This window comes from Branchiostoma lanceolatum, chromosome 3 (assembly GCF_035083965.1).
Source record: "Branchiostoma lanceolatum isolate klBraLanc5 chromosome 3, klBraLanc5.hap2, whole genome shotgun sequence".
Taxonomy (NCBI): domain Eukaryota; kingdom Metazoa; phylum Chordata; class Leptocardii; order Amphioxiformes; family Branchiostomatidae; genus Branchiostoma; species Branchiostoma lanceolatum.
This window is the reverse complement of record NC_089724.1, coordinates 601529-614656: the sequence shown is the minus strand read 5'-3', so window position 1 is coordinate 614656 and position 13128 is coordinate 601529. Positions and strand designations below refer to the sequence as shown.

The 13128-nt window shown below is 45.3% G+C and overlaps 1 protein-coding gene across 2 annotated transcripts; it reads left to right on the top strand.

The window, feature by feature from the left end:
- The first annotated feature begins 1918 nt into the window (after nt 1-1918).
- Nucleotides 1919-12038, top strand: LOC136429616 (uncharacterized). 2 transcript variants are annotated; one of them, XM_066419507.1, is made up of 5 exons: nt 1920-2026; nt 5274-5388; nt 6768-6904; nt 10718-10845; nt 11567-12038. In XM_066419507.1, the coding sequence occupies exons 2-5, from the start codon at nt 5303-5305 to the stop codon at nt 11699-11701; spliced, it is 486 nt and encodes a 161-aa protein (XP_066275604.1). In that variant the 5' UTR covers nt 1920-2026; nt 5274-5302; the 3' UTR covers nt 11702-12038. The 2 variants fall into 2 exon arrangements, with proteins under 2 accessions (XP_066275603.1, XP_066275604.1); XM_066419506.1 differs by lacking the exons at nt 10718-10845; nt 11567-12038 and adding an exon at nt 7070-7353 and having other exon boundaries at nt 1919-2026; nt 6768-6988.
- Nucleotides 12039-13128: the final 1090 nt, after the last annotated feature.

The following is a 13128-nucleotide window of genomic DNA, read 5'->3' as shown; positions in this document are numbered from 1 at the left end:
CCCCACATTCATTGTTTTGAATATATGTAATTATTTTATTTGCAAGTTCTTGCCCGAGGGCTAATTACAACATGAAACAATGCAAATCAAGGGTATACTGTACAGATAGTGCGAGTTAACAATGTTGACTAGTAGAACACATGGCTATTCTGAAAACTACTACGGAATACAATCTACGCTTTTTGGGTTTGATTTCTTTTTTGGAAGCACTGGAAGACGAAGTGTCCAATTTTTTTGTAATGAGTGGGTTTTGGGAGGTTAACAGGGTTCTAGTTTTCTTTTCGTCAGAAAACGTTTTGAAATTGTGGTAAGTTTTGGTGGCTTCTTTAAAAAGCTCTTTAAAAAGCTCATATAACTCCGACATGTTGTTTAGATAGCTAGTGAGGGTGTTCCCACTGCACTTGGTGGCCACGAGTTTCGCTCTACGATAGTTCCACCTCAATCGTGGATTGATAATCCGTGTACTTGAAGGCCAGTCATCTCATGTCCGCCTAGAAACCGTGCCAGCTTGTCAAACCAGGGGGGTCATATAGACCTCCTTGGTCAAACTAGAAGTTTGTCAGTCGCATATGAATCGGCAATCATCGAGTAGTTGTAGGATCAAACTTTGCAGGGCGTATGTATAAACGTCATTTGATAAAGGTATACAGAAACGACATTGCACCATTGCTAATATAATGTTTACGACAGAAAATACAGTGCACACTGAACCAATGGACGGAACGGCAAATAAGCACTGTACAGGTGTTAAAGAGAACGACTTGTTCATTTGTTTTAGTTTACCTCGGTACCGGTTGTATTTTTGTCTCTTGAAAATTCCTAAAAATATTGAGAAAAAAACGCAACAGCTTTGCTTTTGTCTGGGACGTAGTAAAGTAAGATATCAAACGTTTTGTTCTCCCAGTGACATGGAAGGAAGACGACTTTGCATATGAGACGGATTTGTTGACAGTTCGCGAACCGTCGCCAGGCCCGCCCCGGGAGTGTTCGCCTAACGCCCCGGGAGTGTTCGCCTAACGCCCCGGGAGTGTTCGCGTGACGCCCGGGGGGCGCTCCGGTGACGCCGGCGTTGTTTGCCGTGATGGAAGACAATCGAGTTGTACAGAAGTGGAACACAGCTTTCAATACCCTCCTCAAAACCTAATCCGATTTCCCTCCCGACACAAAGACAGGACCTTTCCCTGCACCGGCCCAAACCGCATTACGGAACCGGCCCTCGCGTCCGGGGAGACCCGGAATTAGATCCGGGGACTTTGGGACGTCTTTTCCGCAAAATAACACGACCTCCAACTGATGCTGATTAATCTCAGTAGAGAAAAGTTAGCTGATAATTAGGTCGTTCCTTTGAGACTAACTTTGTAGTATTGATCCGGCACACAGAAGTTAAAGCCGTTCTAACTACAGGGTAAAGGCCGCATATATTCTGCAAGGTAAATACTTAACTGTTTAAAGCCTTACATGGCTTTGTATGTGAAGGTCTCAGCAACATATATTCATATCATAATTATCGAATAAACTATTCAGGAGAAATGAAAAAAAAAGACAAGCAAATTCAATGGACCGTGGCGATGAGCTTTAAACCTGTAAAATCCGTACTTGGTCTGTGGGAGAAGTAAAGAAAAATGTCTTATTTTACAAAACAGGTCTAGATCGCAGTTTGCAAAGCTTGACAATACCAAACAAAATTACTTCTCGAAATTCGTGATCTCTACATGGATAGCCTTACAGGTTGATATTTCTGTGAACTTAAAGCGAAGTAAGTCAACTTGGATGTCACAAACACCTTCAGTTTCATTAATAGATTTCTTCACAGGCGAAGGTGAGTATATTTCCAGGAAAGATTTCGTCTAGCGGATGACATCAGGCGTTCGTCATGCCTCGGGCTCCAGGGGCCATGCTTCCTCTCCGGGCGGCACCGCGACCCCCCGAGGGCCGTAATGGCTAATGTGATCACGCGCTGAACGGTATAAATACGCCGGGACGGCAGCACCGACAACCAGCAAAGACCGGCCAGGAACAAGCACAGGTAAGTGGCAGCTACGCACTCTTCCGTAAAGGCTTGTGTAGGACCGTAAAGTCGTACGCTAGACCTTAAATCAGTAAGTAGGGTTAAGTAAATGCGACAGGTATGCGAGGATCATCGTCAAGTAATGGAGTGGGTATTATAGTACAGTCGTGCCTTAAGTTGTGACTTCGTAGCTCAGTTTTTACCATCAGCCCTTATATTTTGCAAAGTCTAGTTGGTGGATTCGATATGGCAACATCGTGAGCTGTAGTGTTGCAACAATCGCATCAAGTCTTCACAAAGGTGTTGTTAACAGATGGCCTCTTCGCTTTCGGTCGGTTCTTTGATTTGACCCATAGACGGGAAATAAACTTTGGCGATGAAAGAAAGGTGTTATTCTATAAGCAAATCATGCTCCCGAAAAAGTTCCTTGCCGGCGGTCTCCCTCCCTTCGACGCCAATCTTATTTAATGTGGTTTGATTACCACAACTATGTCATTAAGCCGCAATCCGACCCTCGTCATGGCGAAATGAAGACCCGAAATGACCACGTAATCTGTGACGCAGCCCGTCCCGAAGGCGCTCCCGGAGTGAGAAATGATGGCTCTGTCCTTAGGAAGGTCGGCGGATATCTGACGGTTTTTATTCCGTGATTGCCCCCCGGCGCCGCTGAGAATTCCGGCCGTCCCAAACTTATGCGCGGAACCGCATGCGGGCTCACAGACCGGGTCGCGCGGTGATCAGGGCGCGGGGGTGAGGCGGCAGATTAACATTCGCGGCACATTTGATGAGGGGCTCATTATGCCCGGTGTGTCCGCGGAGTCATCGTGATTAGGGTAGTCAGGTCACGTCGCGGGGTGTATAAAAGGTCCCCTCAGTCTTGGTGAAACTTGTGACATCGCCAGTTCAGCCGAGAGGAGCGACTTCAGCGGCAGGTTAGTGTTTGCTGTGAGACATGCCCTTACCCCTGGTCCAGTGCGGACTTCTGTCCATCTACAGGTTATTGCGTATCGCTACTACGTAGATTCGTTTGCCCGCACGTCGAAGCTTACAACAGAACTTGGCTAAAATTATTGGAGTTACTCATTGGAATTATTAGAAGTGGTCGCTGGGATTAGTATATAATTTGCTATTGTTCACTTTGGCAGGGCAACCGTTGAGTAGAAGTGGCTTTAGCAAACCTTGATCCCATCTCCACCGGAGTTGTTCAATTGTTTCTGGATATCTCACTATCGAGTAGTTTTCCTTGTAATCTCTAGCATTGGGGTTATTGATGGCATGAAATTCGTGAATCCATTTGAAGGCTGGTAAGCAAAGTTTGGCAGACCGCACTGGGGACTGTGGCTAGAAGTGTCGTGTTGGCTTTGCGGTCTTCCGCTTTTATATAACTTTAAGAGCGTTTCGGCTTATTGTTCGTTCCTGCTGTGCCGTCTCAAGCTTTAAAAAACTTCGGTGACATTGGCGTCTCGCATTCACGAAGCGTGTTGAAAGTGAGCATTAACCCTCCGGATCCTTCCCGGTCTTCAGGAATTGAGTAAAAAGGGATTTGTAAAGAATTACCCGTACTTCATTCACTCGTGACTGCACCTGATTACCCCAAAGCACGAGAATTTCTAATCTTAATGACGGAAGTACGAACCACACGTTTCAGAATACGAACGGGATTTTCTTGCGGCCTTTATATTCACTGGGATGCGAAGACCAACCTTGCCATTTCTCCTCCACCTTTACAAGACAGACCAGCACAGGAGCTGAACCACCATTCACTGCACTTTGTAATGAAGACTCTAGTATATGTGGATGCGTTGTGAAGATGCTGAATAACATTCTGCACTTTGTAATGAAGACTCTAGTATATGTGGATGCGTTGTGAAGATGCTGAATAACATTCTGCACTTTGTAATGAAGACTCTAGTATATGTGGATGCGTTGTAAAGATGCTGAATAACATTCTGCACTTTGTAATGAAGACTCTAGTATGTGTGGATGCGTTGTGAAGATGCTGAATAACATTCTGCACTTTGTAATGAAGACTCTAGTATATGTGGATGCGTTGTAAAGATGCTGAATAACATTCTGCACTTTGTAATGAAGACTCTAGTATATGTGGATGCGTTGTGAAGATGCTGAATAACATTCTGCACTTTGTAATGAAGACTCTAGTATATGTGGATGCGTTGTGAAGATGCTGAATAACATTCTGCACTTTGTAATGAAGACTCTAGTATATGTGGATGCGTTGTAAAGATGCTGAATAACATTCTGCACTTTGTAATGAAGACTCTAGTATATGTGGATGCGTTGTGAAGATGCTGAATAACATTCTGCACTTTGTAATGAAGACTCTAGTATATGTGGATGCGTTGTGAAGATGCTGAATAACATTCTGCACTTTGTAATGAAGACTCTAGTATATGTGGATGCGTTGTGAAGATGCTGAATAACATTCTGCACTTTGTAATGAAGACTCTAGTATATGTGGATGCGTTGTAAAGATGCTGAATAACATTCTGCACTTTGTAATGAAGACTCTAGTATATGTGGATGCGTTGTGAAGATGCTGAATAACATTCTGCACTTTGTAATGAAGACTCTAGTATATGTGGATGCGTTGTGAAGATGCTGAATAACATTCTGCACTTTGTAATGAAGACTCTAGTATATGTGGATGCGTTGTGAAGATGCTGAATAACATTCTGCACTTTGTAATGAAGACTCTAGTATATGTGGATGCGTTGTGAAGATGCTGAATAACATTCTGCACTTTGTAATGAAGACTCTAGTATATGTGGATGCGTTGTGAAGATGCTGAATAACAAACAAGATTAATACGGAACTCAAACGCCTAAGGCCACATCCAATCCGGGGCCCGTCCAGGCAGTCTTGGCGAACGAATATTATGGTATAAAACAAGAAAAAGCGCAAAAAGTACCAAAAATTATTCAAGAGCATAGTTTGTGCATATTTATTGATTTCCACTTTAATATTTCGCTTCCGCAAACAGTCCGGCCGGGCCCCGGTTTGGAAATGTGACCCTACCATACGTGTGACAGCCCCCTACTGTAATTGGTTGCCGGTGCGAGTACGCGTCCTGACCGATGCCCATAGTTCGGCACATCCTCCCTACAACACTTCACTGCTCTATCTACCTCGGCCCGGGCACTGACGGTTTCATAATGGACTGTGGCCGGGTGGCCGTTCCTCTTTAGAACAGTCGCTCCACTGCAGGTTGTAACGCTCATGTGTTGTTCTGTTCTCTTTATTTCAGGTACACTTTGAAAACTTTCACTTTCACAGATGGCAGGAAGAATGACCTTGTGGCTACCGACCTTGGCCATCGCCTTCGTCGTCTTCATCTGGGGAAGCGTGCCGGCAGAGGCGGAGTGAGTCACCTTTCCTCTTACATCATTGTCTTGCCTCTTACATTTGCCATTTCGCGAACTCACCTACAGAGAAAAATGCATTCGGCCTTTTCCCGCCCCCGCCAGTAGCCTTTCCAGTGTCCCACTAAGTATTCTGTGAATCAGGACCGGGGATCTGTAGAGAGCTAGCTGCTCAGCCCTGTATTTTCAAAGAAAACAACTGATGTCCAATAAGACTGATCCTGGATTCTCTTCTTTATTTATATTGAGTTATTTGATCGCTGTAAAAGAGTGTTATCATTGATCTCTCTCCTGTGTTAGTATTGTGTTGTCATACTTTTGCTTTGGATCCGTGGTTTATGTGTTGTCTTATTGTATTATTATTTTGTTTATTTGTTATTTTGCAAAATGAATAAAAAAAATAAAAAATAACAAATAAAAAAAAGACTGATCCTGGAAGTTTCCGGGAAACAAAGACATTTGAGGTTTCAGAACGTCAATCTCTGTACATAACATTTGGCGCCGAGAGATTTTTTCTGACTGAAGTGTTTACCGCTAGTACCCATGGTGACCATCCATGTAGGCGTAATGGCTACTTTGTTATGACCTTTAAACGATTAAATCCTGTCTGTCGGAGAGAAATGTTAATTTTAATGCGTTTTTCGTAGATTATTTATCTGTAAAGGTTTCCCTGTGAGATTTTAAAACGTGTGAGACGTAAAATCTTTGCAACCCTCCGGACGCACGAAGACATCAATTCTCTAAGTTGTCTTCACGCCAAAGATGTGATGATAGGATTCAACGGAGTAAGCCGTGGTTGTCGCGACAATACGAACCTATAGAACGCACATATCCCGCTATCATGGCGACATCGCGAGGCTATAGACCACACATCACCCGTTATCATCAGCCAGAGACGCTTAACGATACTGTGATCATTGCGCCGATTTCATTTCTAACACTTTGCTGGTGCCAATAAAGATCTTATATATCAAAACATCTCCATTGAACCAAGACATGATATGGTGTTTTCCGAACCCGACGTTTAAAACTAGTTTGCTCTGGAAAATGTTTAGTACATCCACGTTGTTGAAGTCTACCCTGACGCTTGTCATCTCTGACCGATCAGAAAGCTGTTTAGACTTAGATCTTTCTGTGTTTTGTTGCACAACGCAACGCAGAGCGATTCTGGGCCAGGCTCTTCGCTTACTTCAGTCTAATCCTAGTTCGAGGTCCCCTTTGTAGCAAAAATTGCTAGGAATCTAACCCTGACCATCGATCTTGTGTCTGCTAGCTTGGCAACTCGGCCATGGAGAAACAATACATTACAGCGATAACTTAACGTTGTTCATTCAGTCATTAATCATCATCATCCTCATCCGCTTACCCTTCTTTACCAGGGAGAAGAGACTGGCGGAGTTGAACATCGGCAGTGACCGAGGGAGCCAGTTGGCGCGAGACGCGCTGGCGGCAAAACTCGAATCAATCGTGGGGAAGAGGACCGCCAGCAAGCGGATAGCACAGAGCATCGTCACAGGTGAGACACACCTGCAGATGAAGCATCAGGTAAACCTCCACCTGCACACACCTGACAAACAGATAGCACAGAGCATCGTCACAGGTAAGACATGCCTGCAGATGGAACACCTGAGATAGGTAAACCACCATCTACACACACCTGCCAAACAGAGCATTGTCACAGGTAAGACGCACCTGCAGATGAAGCATCAGGTAAACCTCCACCTGCACACACCTGACGAACCGATAGCACAGAGCATCGTCACAGGTAAGACATGCCTGCAGATGAAGCATCAGGTAAACCTCCACCTGCACACACCTGACGAACAGATAGCACAGAGCATCGTCACAGGTAAGACACACCTGCAGATGAAGCATCAGGTAAACCTCCACCTGCACACACCTGACAAACAGATAGCACAGAGCATCGTCACAGGTGAGACACACCTGTAGATGGATCACCTGAGATAGGTAAACCTTCATCTACACACACCTGCCAAACAGAGCATCGTCACAGGTAAGACACACCTGCAGATGGAACACCTGAGATAGGTTAACCACCATCTACACACACCTGCCAAACAGAGCATCGTCACAGGTGAGACACACCTGCAGATGAAGCATCAGGTAAACCTCCACCTACACACACCTGGCAAACAGATAGCACAGAGCATCGTCACATGTGAGACACACCTGTAGATGAAGCATCAGGTAAACCTCCACCTGCACACACACGCGAGCAAGCGGATAGCACAGAGCATTGTCACAGGTGAGACACACCTGCAGATGAAGCATCAGGTAAACCTCCACCTGCACACACACGCGAGCAAGCGGATAGCACAGAGCATTGTCACAGGTGAGACACACCTGCAGATGAAGCATCAGGTAAACCTCCACCTGCACACACCTGACAAACAGATAGCACAGAGCATCGTCACAGGTAAGACACACCTGCAGATGGAACATCAGGTAAACCTCCACCTGCACACACCTGACAAACAGATAGCACAGAGCATCGTCACAGGTAAGACACACCTGCAGATGAAGCATCAGGTAAACCTCCACCTGCACACACCTGACAAACAGATAGCACAGAGCATCGTCACAGGTGAGACACGCCTGCAGATGGAACATCAGGTAAACCTCCACCTACACACACCTGACGAACAGATAGCACAGAGCATCGTCACAGGTAAGACATGCCTGCAGATGGAACACCTGAGATAGGTAAACCTTCATCTACACACACCTGCCAAACAGATAGCACAGAGCATCGTCACAGGTAAGACACACCTGCAGATGGAACACCTGAGATAGGTAAACCTTCATCTACACACACCTGCCAAACAGATAGCACAGAGCATCGTCACAGGTGAGACACACCTGCAGATGGAACACCTGAGATAGGTAAACCTTCATCTACACACACCTGCCAAACAGATAGCACAGAGCATCGTCACAGGTGAGACACACCTGTAGATGGAACACCTGAGATAGGTAAACCTCCATCTGCACACACCTGCCAAACAGATAGCACAGAGCATCGTCACAGGTGAGACACACCTGCAGATGAAGCATCAGGTAAACCTCCACCTGCACACACCTGACAAACAGATAGCACAGGTAAGACACACCTGCAGATGAAGCATCAGGTAAACCTCCACCTGCACACACCTGACAAACAGATAGCACAGAGCATCGTCACAGGTAAGACACACCTGCAGATGAAGCGTCACGTAAACCTCCACCTGCACACACCTGCCAAACAGATAGCACAGAGCATCGTCACAGGTAAGACACACCTGCAGATGAAGCATCAGGTAAACCTCCATCTGCACACACCTGACAAGCGGATAGCACAGAGCATCGTCACAGGTGAGACATGCCTGCAGATGGAACACCTGAGATAGGTAAACCACCTGCCAAACATAGACTCACGAGTATGACAGGTAAACCTCCACCTGCACACACCTGAGAAACAGATAGCGCAGAGCATCGTCACAGGTGAGACACACCTGCAGATGGAACATCAGGTAAACCTCCACCTGCACACACCTGACAAACAGATAGCACAGAGCATCGTCACAGGTAAGACACACCTGTAGATGAAGCATCAGGTAAACCTCCACCTGCACACACCTGACAAACAGATAGCTATAGCACGGATTATCGTCACAGGTAAGACACACCTGTAGATAGAAGATCTAAAATAGGTAAAACACCATCTACCTGCCAAACAGATAGCACTGATCATTGCCACAGGTATGATAGACTCACGAGTATGACAGGTAAACCTCTACCTGCGTCGTGACAGGTGAGATGGACACACTAAGCCGATGAGTGAACCAACAATCTGAGGATAAAGAGGCAGAATAGCTTAACGCAAAATTACTTTACATCTCATAACACATATTTCAAAACAATACATTTTAAGCTGTCGCCACTTTTGGCGTCACTATCTCTACGGTTTAATCCCCGCCTAGCGTGGGAACAATTTCGTTCAAGCAAGCGCGGACGGCTGCATTTGAATGAGTGCTCATGTTTCAAGTTGGAAATTGCCTTCTTATATATATTCTGTTCTAACTGTATGTTCAAACGACAACACCTAGTTTTAAGACAATGTTGTCAGTGTCATTCATATAGTACCGAAAAGCTGCCATTGAACCTAGCTGCTTGAGTTTTGCATATTAATTGAAATTACAACTGATTCATTTTAGTCGGATTATCTGTTAAGCTTCTTATGCCGCTTCTTTTAATCTCGCTTTAGTGTTAATTAATGCACGCGGTCCAAAAAGATAGAAATGCTACTTTAAAATCTCTTCTCTAAGGTCGTACTTCAATCATAAATCTGAGGCAGCTTAATTGGTTGGTGCCTTGCCATCAAATTGAAAATGTCATTTCTATTTCCATTTCTCTATCCGACAAGAATATTCCACACTAAGGACAGGTTAAAGTCACAAACCTGATCAACCTTCATCACTAAGGGCAGGTACAGTTCACAACCCGGATGTAATGCCCAGCTCCAAATATGTACACAACTGATGCAATGTTCAGCACCATGGACAGTCACAACTGGTACGTGGTTAAGAACTGAGGAGTGGGATAAAAGAGACAACTGGTACATGGTACAGCAACAAAATCAAAACAAATACCAAGTAAAATCTATGCAAAGACTAGGTGTAACAGGCCGTTTGGTGTAGTGTAACCAGCTGAGTTCGCACCGCGTGCCTACAAAGCTGGTGTGTTACGCCGAAAGGCGGTTATGCCGGCTATATAGATGCAGATATAGAAAATAGTTTAATCAAAATAAACAACATGCGACCTTGACGGCTTCCTTATACGGTCAAAAACAACACCAACATCGTAAGTAATAGTGAGAAAATAATCAGTACTTTTCGCAGGCTTTCTCCATGCGCCGATTGGACCGCAGAGCCAATTGCAAGGGAAGGTCTAACAGTGAACAAACACTGATCAGTTCCCGTATGGTGTCTTTACAAACTGGCATCGTGTGGCGCAATCGGTAGGTTGTTTCGCCTAGAACCCAGAGGTCCCGGGTTCGAAACCACTGCTATGCCCCCGATGTTGTGTTCTTGGGAAAGGCACTTTACACGACTTTCCTCACTCCACCCAGGTGTGAAGGGGTACCTGACTTCTGTTGGGGAAGGTCGTATTGGTCACCTGCTGGCGCAGTTCCACAAAGTGCAAGTGTGGAGCAAATATGTATCTGTTGTATATGATGTGATTGTAAACCCTGCAGCAATTCAGCACTGGCTGCCATTGCACGGGTAATTTCTGACCAATAAACCATTACAACTGTATTATTATTTACCAGGGGCCAGAGCCAGTCAGCTGAGCGACGCGGAGAGACAGCAAGCCATCGACAGCATCCTGGAGAAGCTGGGCAAGCGCAGCGCAGAGATGTCCGTGGGCGAGGACATGGCAAGGGCGGCGGACCAGGAGGTAAACACTACCCATCTCTACGCCAAAAATAGTTACTCAAGAAACTGGACGTCTCAGATAGCATCCGCTGTCTTTCGTCAGTGACTAAATATAGAACTGGGAAACCAGATTTTATACCAAATATCTGACTAGATATGTTAATGAGTAAAGACAATTTAGGATGTCTTGACGTAGTCTTCAAAAGAAGATTAATTCAAGACAAGGTTTATACTGCTAGTTCAACGTCTGACTGTTTCACAATGTTATCCAGTTGCTTGAGTAAAACTTTTTGGCGTATCTTACTACCTGGATGTCTAACCTTCACCAACTACCCATCTCTGTTGCAGTCAGACGTGCAGAGCCTAGGTGTAACAGGCCGTTCAGTGTATTATAACCAGCTGCTGCCGCGCCACGTGCCTGCGAAGCTAGTTTGTTGCGCCGAAGGGCGGTTATACCGGCTATATAGAAACAGACAGTTTATTTATCTATGTATTTAGTTCTGTTTTATTTAGCCAGGGTGGCCTATCTCAGTGTAAGACACTGCTTCACAGTGGGACCCTGGAGACAAGCAGAACCGATTTAGGGAGTTCCGGGAGTAAACGACATGAATACTAGCCGCGCCGCTCTTCTTGTTTGCCTGTTGGCACATTACCGTACGTACGTGTTAGTGGCTTGGAAGCGGAAGCGCCTGTTTATTTATGTTTGCTTATCTATTTGTTTGTTTGTTTGTTTGTTTCCCTAGGCCAGGAGAGCGTTGCTGGAAGAGCTAATAGGCGGGAAGCGGAAGCGTCTGGCGGAGCTCGACATCGGAGCTGACCTCGCGAACGCACGGGACAGCCAGCGGCTGAGGCAGATGGTGGAGGACATCAGCGGCTAACTCACCTACTCTCACCCCGTCTAACGCAGAGTTCTAACCAACAACACGTCGTGTTGGCCTTCCGGTAGATAAGGCGACACGTGTCCGTCAGCTGTAGGCAAGGTTTGACAGAGATTGACATGCCTCTGTATTCATCTCATTTTGGATTATTTCTAGTCGACGGCGAGTTGACAATGATAAGGTAACGTTAGGCAATTCCATTCATTTCTTATGCTGAGAGAATACTGTATCAATAGAGAAGTTATACGCTGGCACGAGGCTACCGTTTCTTGGGCCCACACACTCCTCATGTTCGCATGACGCGAAATGAATTGAAGAAATAAAAGTGAGAAATCCACAGCTGTGCCTTCAGTCTTCAATCTTGTGAATTATAGCTGATGATATCAATGACAGTTTTATTGCAAGTTCATGCCCGTGGGCTAATTGCAAATACATAGGGAGAAACATACATGTGTCAGTGAACTGTGACTGACTAGGTTGTAACTTGCTTGCTTGCTTGCTTAGGTCGAGACTGGACGGTCTCGAGTCGTGATGGCAGTCCATGTGGTTCTATCCCTAGGTTGTAACAATAGGCTACTAATACTCAATATGACTGTTGGCTATATCTAATTAAGCTGGGTTTGACTTCTTTTTTTGGAGGCAAAGACAGATCAGTAGTGGACGTACCGACTGATAAGTATCTAATGCCAGCTCAGAAGAGGACTAGAAATAGGCATGCTTTTAAGTACCAGAGTTATCAGCTAAGGGTCGATGTGTTCAAAAATTCGTATTTTCCGAAAACCATTATAGTAGAATGGAACTCGTTTTCATCAAATAGTTTAGGAGCATCTTCACTAAATAGCTTTAAAGAACACTTGCAGTCAGATAATTATGCAAAAACTAGGTGTAACAGACCGTTCGGTGTAATATAACCAGCTGCTGCCGCGCCGCGTGCCTGTGAAGCTGGTGCGTTACGCCTAATGGCGGTTATACCGGCTATATAGATACAGATACACACTAATTTGCAACATAGAAATCATCGTAAATAATCAATTTTCTCCGTTAAGTGTTACAGGCTGCATTATCAGACGGGCCATGCACATGTAGACAATTATCACGCTGGGGAGGCTGTCACTATAGACACGTTTCTCAATGGTCCGCCAATGATCCAACTAATAGTTGCCAACATGGCCAGGGCAGCACACTGCGCATGCCTACGAGCTGTCAGGTATAATCATACATTAATCATCATGAGAAAACAAGTCATTTCAAAGAGAAACCAATTCCCAGCGGAGCCAGTGAAGGATCCTCCCAACATCACGAAAAACATGCCTCTACTAAAGGTGCTTCGGGATGACACGCGGGGATGGAAACCAGGCTGCACCCAAACTTGGAGCTGTGTGCTGTGATGCGGTGGATGCACCGTTAGATAATGTGTGTAGGGTAAA

Excerpts from the sequence above, each read along its gene's own strand:
- LOC136429616 (XM_066419506.1), top strand. The coding sequence starts at position 5,303 with ATGGCAGGAAGAATGACCTTGTGGCTACCGACCTTGGCCATCGCCTTC. Across the intron at positions 5,389-6,767 it reads AGCGTGCCGGCAGAGGCGGA|GGAGAAGAGACTGGCGGAGT; the intron begins GTGAGTCACCTT and ends CTTCTTTACCAG. Across the intron at positions 6,989-7,069 it reads AGCACAGAGCATCGTCACAG|GTAAGACGCACCTGCAGATG; the intron begins GTAAGACATGCC and ends GCATTGTCACAG.